We start from the raw sequence: 11,243 nt of genomic DNA on the forward strand, positions 1-11,243 counted from the left end.
ACAGGCCCCGAATGCACTTCACTGACTGCATGACTGCACTTTATGAAACATGCTGATTCAGTGCCAGGTGTGACATGAGAGATGGGGCTTTTACTGAGCCGTGCAAATCCTGAGACAACGAACAAGACGGGAGGCAGGGCTCGGGTCACATACTGTAGATGTTTATCCACTCCAGGATGAATGGGGGACGTCACCGGAACGAGCGCCTGCGTTGTTAAGATGTGACAAACTGTATGAGGGTTGATTTCACTTACAGGATGTAGCAGCAGGCTGTTCTTGTGGAGCTAAAAGGGGCACACGTCTTGTTAGCTAGCAGTCAGGTTCTGGTGGATCTTTAGACGAACAAACCGATGCTGAATAACGAGGCTGATGCAGATTTCATTTGCTGCTGATTCACCAGTTCAGTTGATGTGATCAGTGTGATAGTATGCAATCTAAATTGAAGTTCATGCTAGGGTTGGGCGGTATATGGGTTCATACCGAATACAGGTATTTTGTTTCATTATGATATGAATTCTTAATATTTGGAGTAGTATTTGATTACACAGTGTTCAGAATGCTGCACCACAAGACACTGTTTCAGACTGGACCATTTTCAATGTAGTGCGTCCAAAAACACATGGTGCAACTGTGTCACTGTGAACTGTGGTGAAGATGGAAAGTTTAGAAAAAAGGTGCCGTGTCGGTTGTTTGTTTGTTTTTGTTTTTTTAACAGATGTCCTCTATTTCTGGGGACAGTCCCAGTTTTAGATGACCTGTCCCCCGGCTAAAGCTGTCCACCAAGATGTCCCGAGTTTTAGCTTTTTATGAATGAGAAAAAAATGTTGTGCACAGACTACAGTCATTACGGTAGCCGGTCGCACTGCAATTTTACGCCACAGACATAGCAGTTTAAATATTTTAAATATGAATTTCAATATAAATGCAATGCAAGCGTAATATTGTAAAAAAAAAAAAAAAAAATTATATTTGAGCTGTAAATGTCCCTGCATTATTTACTCGTCATCACAGTAAAATAGTTCATCCTTAGTCAATCTACTGCATTAGTTCCTCTCTCAACCAGTAGAAAATGTTGTGAACACGTGATTATACATTTTTGGTCACACCACCCGGCCCTTACACATTCGCAAAAGTGAAACCAAATGTCTACTAAACTAACAAAAATGTGTGTCCAGCTTTATGATTTGATGCTATTTTCTCTTTAGACAAAAAGTTTGGGTTTTAGAAATGTAGAGTCAGAATCAGTAACCAGTAAAACTGGTTGTCTGTGGGGGAGATTTCTTATTTATTTGTTGTTATTTTGTTTGCTTGTTTGTTAGTCCTGCTGCATGTTTGTGTTGTTGTGAAAGTAGTTTAGCTTAAAAGGAAAAAGGGGTGTCTATCCTGTGTGTGTATCAGAGCTAAAATATAACTATGCATCTGTCGACAGAGCTCAGTAAAAAGAAATTAAAACATAGAATCATGTTGTGAATAATGAAACAGATTCCTGTAGATCAACTGCTCAGATGAATCAGATATATTTAAAACATGCAGATTCTCCATGAATCAGCCCCTAGAGACTCGTACTAGCTACTATGTCTTGTTCTATAAATAAAAGGAGCTACATTCAGAGCAAACGGCTGAAGTCCAAGTCTTGTCCGTGTGGTTTTCCTGCTGAATGCAGTCACGTAGTTAGATTTCTATCAGCTCGGCCTGCGTGAGTTCATATATCACTGTTTAGAGGGACGCAACGCTGCAGCCTCTACAACAAGCATAAGATAAAAACAGGGTGACTACCAGGAAGCAGGGATCCTTTAAACAAACAAACAAAAAATTACTTCTGCATTAAAGAATATTAAAAAAACACTCTACTAGAAGTGTCCCTACCTTCAGTCTTTAATGGTCTTGTGTCAGTGCAATGTTGGACCCTTAAAACAACTGAAATGAAAGCGTCACATTGGACTGTAATTAACTTTGTGTAGTTACAGGAAGTTTTATAACATTTTTCACATTAATCTGCAAGATATTCGATTGAAATGTTTTATTTTGATTATTTCTGCAAGTACAACTACAATAGCTTTTTTCATTTTAAAATTCAAATTGAAATTCAAGGCATTTTTCTTTATCAGCGTCGAGAAGGGATAAACAAAACGTTAAAAAGTGGTTGATTTTCATTATGTTTCTAAAAATAAAATCGTTAGAAGACAGAAACCATAGACATATATATGGAGATGCCGCACTGAGCGCTGAATCGTACGCTGACATCGCCGCCATTTTGGATGTGGCAAAGTGATATAATGTTCATCAATGCCCCCGTATACACACACATATATATGTATATATATATATATATATGTATATATATATATAGATATATATATATATATATAGATATATATATATTTAGGTACATACAGTATGTTCGTCAGTGTGAATATAAAAACACTGATCACACAATCAGTTAAATGTAAACGTCACTGGAGAAAAAAATGCCTTGAATTTCAATTTCAGTTTTTGAATTTTAAAATGAAAATCATCATATCTTTTTTTGTTTTGTTTTGTTTTTTAATGTCCTTTTCTAAATTCAGAATTCAATGATAAACTGACCAAGACACATTTTATAACAAACAGAAAGATTAAAAATAATAGTAATGAAACAAAATGAACCAGAAATATTAAGAAGTGTCACTAACTAAAGACTTTCTTCTCTCCACTAAAAACCCTTCTCAGGAGCCCTTTAAGAAATTCAAGTATGCGACTTAATATTTTACGTTTTTTTTTTGCAGGTGATTCCACAAGCCAGCGTGGGTGAAGTGCATCACGCCATCCGCACGACTTTCCAGAGAGTGAACGACTTCTTCATTCCTCCGACCAACCTCATCATCACACACGTGAGGTAAAGCAGCTCACGTTCAGGCTCCTCTGACCTCAGATCACAGGCGACCGCGCTGTCACTCGTCTCAGCTGTCTCTCCAAAGTACACGAGAAAAGTGCAAATGAATTCTAATGAGAACCCCCGACGTGTATTAATCGCCGGCCAAAAAAATTTAGAAAGGCTATTAACCTTTCCTATGACCTTTGTCCGTTCAGGTTTGCCTTTGTCTTCCTCAAAAACGAGCCGGCGGTGCACAAGATTGACCTGGAGACCTTCCACAGAGTCAAGACCATTAGCCTGAAGAACTACAGCTGCATACCGGTCAGCATGGCCTACACGCACCTGAGCGGCTTTTACTTCATCCAGTGCCAGAGCAAGAGCCTCCTCCAAGCGCCGCCCCAGCTCCTCATCGACAGCGTGACGGACGCCGTGATCGGCCCCAACCTGAACGTCACGGGCCAGGCCTTCGTGTCGCCGGACGGCCGCTACATCGTGACGCCGGACCCGCGGAGCTCGAGGCTCACGGTGCAGACAGTGTCGTTCCAGGGGGAGCTGGGCCTGAACCAGGAAGTAGACGAGCCCGTGGCTGTCTCCGACCTGGTTTTCCAGCCCTCCTTCACGGAGTCCAACCAGCACGTGGTCGTGGCCACCTCGGGCTCAGGCACGGACCTGCTGTTTGCCGATCTGTCGTCGGGTCGCACCGAGGTTCTCCGGAGCCTCAAAGAGCCCCTGGCCCCCCAAGCTTGGCCGTGGGGAGGCCCCAACAGGGTGGTGGTCTCCAGCGGGTTGTTCGGACAGTACCTGGTGACGCCATCGGTCGAGTCCCTCTTCGTCCTGAACGGCAAACAGAGGACGCCGCACTGCGAGGTGTCAGATATCAAGAGGGGGAACACAGTTGTCTGGGTTGGCGAGGTATGAGTAAAAATTAAAAAAAATAAAATAAAAATTTAAAAAAATAAAAGAGCAAGAGACGTAGAATTAGGGGGGAAAAGAGGAAGGCCAAATTACCTATTATTAAGATTTATGTGAACATAAGTTGTGGACTCAACCCTGGGACTGAGCGCGAGGGAAACATGGCTGGGTTTGTTGTAACAAAAGTACACTTAAAAAAATAGAGTAATTGAGAAAACATTAAGAAAACTTGTTGTGATATTTCTATTGGGAGAAAGTGTCAATGCCGTTCAGTGCAACAGTGATCTATGTGCACTTAACTATACAGAATTGTACATTATTGCACTTCCTTCCATGTTATCACAGCAAATAGGTACCTGAAGAGGGTTATTAACGAACTATGAACTATGCACAATGCTCACTTTTTTTAGACTAAAAAGCTTTCCGATTTTTTTTTTTTTTTTGTTTATCTCAACGATGTTTGTCGTTTTCACAGTGCTGCATATAATCACCACAAACTGTCTCTCTGTCCTGTCTGCCTTTAGTGTATGCGTGTTCTGAGTCCTCTTAAAAGCTACCGACACCATCCGTTTACTCGCCTCTCGTCATAGTATTGTACTGTATTCTCCCACTGAACGCTTTCATTCTCATGCCGGCAGAGGTTGGCTTTATGCACATGTGTATTCCCTCTATTTACATTGTCTATCCAAAGAGCCCAGTCGGTCCATTAGCCGCCGACAACGGCTGTTTTCGGTCGCAGAGGAAGCCCCACCAGAAATTAAAAGTACATCTTCTGCGGTCTCTTGCAGCGGTATAATCTGTCCCCAGCTGTCTCTCACTTTTATTCCGAACCTGCGGCACTAGCTCTTGTGCTGTGAAGCCTGAAAATGCCACTTATACCACTTAGCAGATTCCCTCAGGGTAATGACTCCAGCTTATACACTGACCCATATGCCGAGGCCAAAACAGAGGCGGCGTCGACTCCTTGGCTGTGAGCATTTGTGCATCCTCTCAAGATCAAACTCCGAATCGGACCGGCGCTTCTCACGAGGTAATTAGTAACAGATGAAAGATGCTTCGCCGTCTAGACAACATCAAATTCACGTATCTCGTAGGATGATCCAGACCCTCTAAATCCCCCCGCTAATACACCCTGTTCTCTGATGAGTCACCACAAGCGAGGCATGCACACACAATATTAGGAAGGTGGTCATAATGTTATGCCTGATCGGTGTGTGTGTTCTGTATTTCAAAGCCCAGCAGCCTGTTTCAGAAGTAGGGATACATTTTTAACAGACCTGTACTGTATTTAAACATTATTCCTGTTTTTCAGGAATTGTTTCGTCAAATTACATAAACGACTGTAAATGTGCCTACTTTTGAAAACTAACTGAAACCTCGAGGCTGTAAAAACAAACACCAGCAACTCTTCACGTCAGAACGCCGCATACTTACCGTCTGTGGCTGAACTGCATCGTCGTGTGTGTGTGTGTAACTGTGTTTTTCCACTTGCACTAATCATCATAATGCTCCATTAGCGGCAAAGGAAGCATGTCAGCTTCTCTGCAGATGTGACAGTGTTTTCAGAAATTACTCGAACCGTAATCTCTCTGTCGCTTTTCCTGCCTCTTGACAGTCGTGTCGCTCATCGTGTGAATTCTCTTTATGGCTCGTACATATTAGGAAGAAATGGGTGTCAGTGTAAGGGCAATGGCTTTTTTTCTCTCTTCCACTTTTATCTTTTCACGTCGGGAGAAGAATTCTTCCGCATGGCTGATTCTGGTATTGTGCTAAATCTGCAATCTCCTACGAAACCCTTTTCAAACGCCGCTCGACTTTACGCGGATAAGGATTAATAAATTATATAGTTAGAAAACTGGAATCTTCCCACGTTATATTACATAATTTATTTATTTTTTTTTTTACCAGTGAATGTAAGAAACTGAGCTTCTCTTGGCAGAAAGAAACACAAATGATTTGGACACACACATCTGGGAACAACACAATGGGCCTCAAGCAAGAACCACACACGGCAACAAATAGATCCCTTCACAGTTTATAAACAGTGTGACGTTTTTTTTGAGGGGGTGGGGCTTAGCTGGATGCAAAAAAAATCCTGTTAACACCAGTTAGCATACTTCAAGAGACTGTTTTGGCAACAATGGACGAAGAAAACACATATTTTACAGAATATACAAATACACTCAATCCCCGAGACTGTGAGTGTTATCTTAAAAAGAAGCAACCCCTACACTCTCACTCACTGGATGGACAATTTGACCAAAGGAGGACATAGAGGGGACAAAGTCTGGTCTGTCTTTATCAAGTGAAGCCTCTCCAACAAAGATATTACAAAAAGTAAGTGGAACCACTGTGGAGGGTAACGTAGTAAATGCAATTTCTGCTTGGACCTACAACTAACATTGTGTTAGCTAGCGGTTAGCACTAGCATCAATCTGTAACAAGAATCACCCAAATAATGATTAACTTAATGTAATTTCGTTCACAGTTTATTCTAACCCACAATGATATCCAGAATCTTTTAATTTTTTGGTTTTGACACCAGAAAATACAGAAAGACGACATTCTCGTGGTTGAAAGTGACAGCGTTCGCCTCGAGCTTCCCTCTGTTTTGCCTCCAGCTAATGTTGTGACGTCACAGTGACGTAGACCATCAAGGGGTCTAGTAGTTCTTAAAGAAAATGTCTCATTCACCACCTTTTTTGTACAAATAAAGTTGTCAAGATCTATCATACTTGTAAATTGCACTTCCTTAATGTGTAGTGGAGTTTAAACTTGATACTGATCATGATTTAAAAAAAAATTGGGTGCCACTTTACGGAAAGGTTTTGGTACATTTAGGCATATTTTGGCACTGAGACATTTACCTACATTAGACTTTACTCTGGTTTGTTTCATGTCAGATCATTCCCTCTTTATTCCTCTGTCAGTTATGCTGATGATTCACCACCAACAAATGCAGAAATTGTCGTACAAGTTGAACTTTTATGACACGTGTAGGACGTGAACCAAGACATTTGAGACGCATTGGGTGAATCAGACATAAAACAAACATTTCCTGCATGAGGTCCTGTGTTGTCAACTTGCTGTTACCTAAAACTAGCCCATCAGAAAACATCATCAGCAATGCTTAACAATAACTGAAACCAAATCACAAATAGGAATGCCATCACCACAGCGCAAATACTCACAGCCTCTCGATTTTGCGATTGTTGACCTTTTAAAGGTGGTCAAACAGGAAGTGAGACTAAAGTCATGTTTGTATCTCCGTACACCAAGATGTCAGAGTCTCTCGCCTATAGCACGAGTCCTCTAGGAAAATTCAACTGGAGTCTCGTGAATGGAGTATACTGTATCTGCTTGTGTGTCCCAGATGAAATATTAACCTTTTAATGCATAGGTGTGCCTGTGACTGCCCAATGCGATGCAATGTGTAGGCTAGAAAGTAAGCTGTGTACGAAAAAGAAATTAAAAAAAACTAAACAAAAAAAAAAGACACGTACAGAAGAGAGGGTTTGGATTTATCGTTCTTGTTCGTGACTTGCTGCTAATCTGCCATGAAAACGTTTCAGGCACGAAAGCCCGTCCGACAAAAACCTGCTGAAGGCAAACACCTAAATGATATGTTTCCTAGACCACTGTTGCACTGAGGAGAGGAATATATATGTATATCTGACATGCATTTATGCTATTTTAATGGAATTCTGTTCAACTGGTGATCCAGATTTCTGTTTCCGTGAAAAATAGATTCCGGATCTGAAGCTTCCTAAGGTCACTTTCCCATCCGAAGTCAGCTCTAAAGTACTCGACTCAGTATTCGAACAGCTCGGACACATGCATGTAATGAAAACCATTGACCATTGACCTCACGCAGTCACATACGGTTTACAGTTACTCGTGGAAAAAGTCACTTTTCTGGCCTCTCTTTGTCCGTCCGTCAGCTTCTCTCTTAAGGTCGACCGAGCTGTAAGACTCCGCTACTAGAGCCAAGGAGAGCGAGAACAAAGAGACTGCACCTGGCGCTCGCTGATATAAACGACACCATTATTGGCTAGCTCACGTTGTTCGTTCGGATCTACCATTCGGTGTCACATGGCTATATATTTCCGTACCTCTTCTTTAACCCTTGAGCAAGGGGCCGCAGAGCTGAACCGTTTGGTGTGATAGACATTGATAGGAAACCACTTGTTGTAGATATCATTGTTCATGTTTAGAACACGTTCAGACGTGGCGAAACTGACTGTACAGTTTTCTTTATGCATTTTGTGTGTTCTGGTTTATGAGGGAATTGTTTTGTAAGAAAAAATATGGAATTAAATATATTGTAAAAACCACTTTGCAGTCTCAAAAAAAGTTACTGTCTCGTTCTCTCTTGTGGATGTTTCATATTTAAAACCCAGACCCTACGTAGACCCTAGAAATGTCACACTGACGCAGACTTCATCAGCTCAGATTGGTCCGTTTGGTTGTTTGTTTTCGATTAATAAAGATGGAACACATCGAGGAAAGTTTAAAGTATGTAAATTCTGCGCTGCCACCCCTGTAAACTGTGTTTATGATGTTCCACTCACTCCTCCAACACGTGAACACGCTTAAACCAAGCGGCAAAACACTGCATTTCATGGAGTGGCCACTCAAAGCTTATTCGTAAATTAAATCTATTCATTATATATAGGGACATGCAACATGGCAATGAATCATAGGGTGGTACCGGATCTAATTAGCTAAAAACTTTAGAACTGATCTTCTTATATTATTTCCCCTTTTTTTCTTTTTTCTTTATTTTTGTTCAGAATATACAAATAAATAAACCAAAATAAACACACCAATGTAATGGTGCTACTAGTTAAAGGAAAGAACTCCTCCATTTAATTTTAATAATCATTATTATTATTTATTTTTTTTTTACTATAATACTGTAATTATACGCTTTGGCTGTTGACAAATTTCACAAGTTTGTGTGTTAAGCTGTAAAGTCTCTTCGGGTTACACTGCCAATGAATTGCAATTAATTACCTTAATGTGTAGGAACTGAACCCGCTCTCTGTTTTCCTTTTAATTAGCGCCAAATTACACGGACCTTATAAGGAGCGTTTGAGAGAAAATAAATTAGGGAAACACGGACCCATATGATAAAGCCTTGTTGTTGCAGCGTAAATACAATTAAAACTCACAAAATTACCTGCAACCATTTGGATAATTGATTAATTGCTTGAGTCAGTTTGTTTACTTTGTTGCACTCTTGTATTATAGTATTGAGAATTTGTTTTTGATTGATCAGTTTATCCAGACGATAATTGGCTGAAGAGATTCAAAGATAATGAATGTAACTGCAGCTGGAAGTCAAGGTGTTTAATCTTGAAAGTCCTACCTTGAAAGTTTTGGAGCTGATTAGACGGAGGGACAGTTTTAGCGTCTTTAAAACGACTCGGTATTTGTGACATTCATCTCACCTCACGAACCCTTTGCAGGGCTACGCGGTGCGTTGATGAGCCGGCATTGAGGCGGCCTTCACTCCCCCGTAACGTAATGAAATCCATTGTCTTTCCGTGCTCGGCGTTCTCCGACAATCCATGACCATTACTTACAACACGGTTACACCGAGGGACACTCGTCAATAGGCTCTCCATCAGTGTCAGCGTGACAGAGACGGAAAATAAAAGAGAGAGACAATTACCATCCGGTTCATGCCCGCCTTAATTTCCTATGAACCAAGAAAGAAAGGAAGACGCCACATGTGACCAAAGCAGCAAATAGTGATCACAATCTGTGACAGTAGTATTGGCACACGATGATGCTGACGGCCATTTTAATTACAGTGAATATGAGAATAGAGAAGGTAGGAAACAACTACTTCAGCATCAAATTTAAGTTGTACACTTTGTATTTCATGTCTCAAAATATGCATTTCTATTCTCCACCAATCTGATTGCAATTCATCTGGATAAAAGCTAAAAATGAACAAGATTTAATACAACTCTCCATAAACGAAGTTAACCTCCTGAGACCCTGTCTCCTCACACGTGGGCGTTAACTTTTTCTACTTCGTTTAGACCTGTTGTCCTCATAAGTGGACGCTTTTGTCTGAAATCTGGTGGTAGCAAAGGGTCAATTCATTCATTCATTCATTCTAAAGTGAACAAGGTACAAAACCTAATCAGGTTTATGGTTGAAACTTGTTTATTTATGTACTTTCATTTTTTTAAGTTTAAATTTATCAAATTCTTCTTCAGTGTTGCTAATTAGCAGGTACTCATTTGAGGACGCTGGGACTTTATTGTTTGCAATCCTGTTTTTGCACAGCAACATTCAGGGATTTAAATACTTTAATACATTTGATGCACATTGGTGACTTCATTGTATTACACAATGAAATAATCCCTGTGTCCACGTATGAGGACTTCTTAGGTTCTACTTATTCTAAATATCTTGGAGAAATTAAAGAAAACTTTAGGTCTCCGGAGGTTAAACTTAAATGGGTGATCATTTGAACGGATGTAACTGAACAGGAGTCAGATATATATAAAAAAAAATTGCAGACGTTTGCTTGTGGATGTTAAAACTGCCGTAAGCTGTTGATCTAGAGCGGATTTCAGTGTCATTTCTGAGGACAGACCCCACTGGACGCTACATTCACGGAGCTTTTCACGGCAGATGACAGGGATGAGTGACGGCCGGACTCATTTATTTTATACGCCTGCCATCGATCCAACAACAATACAGAGAAGCAAAGACAGATGGACGGATTGACAGACGGATGGGTGGGTAGGTGGCAACGTGCCTGAATACATGGAAGGGATTGTTACCTTTTGTGCAAGATGAGAGATTACAGACAAAACTAAACGTTACTTATGGAGAATGAAGAAATATCACACTGTTGTTTTAGAATTTGCATATATTTGCACAACTAGGACAGTGCATTTAACATCAAAGCTGTTTTTTGTGCATAGGAACAGCAATAAGCTAAGGAATAAACATGGAGGACTGGACATTTGAATGAAACAAACGATCCCTTTTGTATCGTATTGGCTCTGAAACTAACGTATGAATCTGGCAACTGTGTTTACGATATTCAAGGCAAAAGAAGTGGTTTTGATTTTTAATTGACAAAACTTATATTTCCAGGAATCAACTCAGAAGGGATCTAAAATATTTTTTTCTCGCCATAGATTACCACTCTAGTATTTATTTTAGATTTCCATCCAAATGAAACTTACTGCAATAGCTCAGCAGGAATACTGATCAGAAACAGCATATATATAGCGTATATGATACATATATTTAAAGCCTTTATAACAAACATAACTTAGGATGAGGATGAATATACAGCACAGTACTATATACAGGGAGAAATTATTGGAGCAGTCCTGCATGTGGATGAGGAGGATGGAAATATTATAATGCGTTGAGCAGTCTTATTCCCCATAGACCCCCTTGTTAAAAAGCCCAACTTTACAGAAATATTAAACGTGTTTAC

The 11,243-nt window shown here is 40.3% G+C and overlaps 1 protein-coding gene across 1 annotated transcript in view; it reads left to right on the forward strand.

Annotated features, from left to right (window-relative positions):
- fstl4 (follistatin-like 4) overlaps window positions 1-6,021 on the forward strand; it is a 232,505-nt gene extending 226,484 nt beyond the window's left edge. Inside the window, exons 15-16 of the mRNA XM_047607542.1 lie at window positions 2,766-2,875; window positions 3,070-6,021. Coding sequence (XP_047463498.1) covers window positions 2,766-2,875; window positions 3,070-3,772 — 813 coding nt within the window. The 3' untranslated portion in view covers window positions 3,773-6,021. The remainder of the gene's footprint in view (window positions 1-2,765; window positions 2,876-3,069) is intronic.
- Window positions 6,022-11,243: the final 5,222 nt, after the last annotated feature.

The sequence above is a fragment of the Mugil cephalus genome, chromosome 15 (assembly GCF_022458985.1).
Source record: "Mugil cephalus isolate CIBA_MC_2020 chromosome 15, CIBA_Mcephalus_1.1, whole genome shotgun sequence".
Classification (NCBI taxonomy): domain Eukaryota; kingdom Metazoa; phylum Chordata; class Actinopteri; order Mugiliformes; family Mugilidae; genus Mugil; species Mugil cephalus.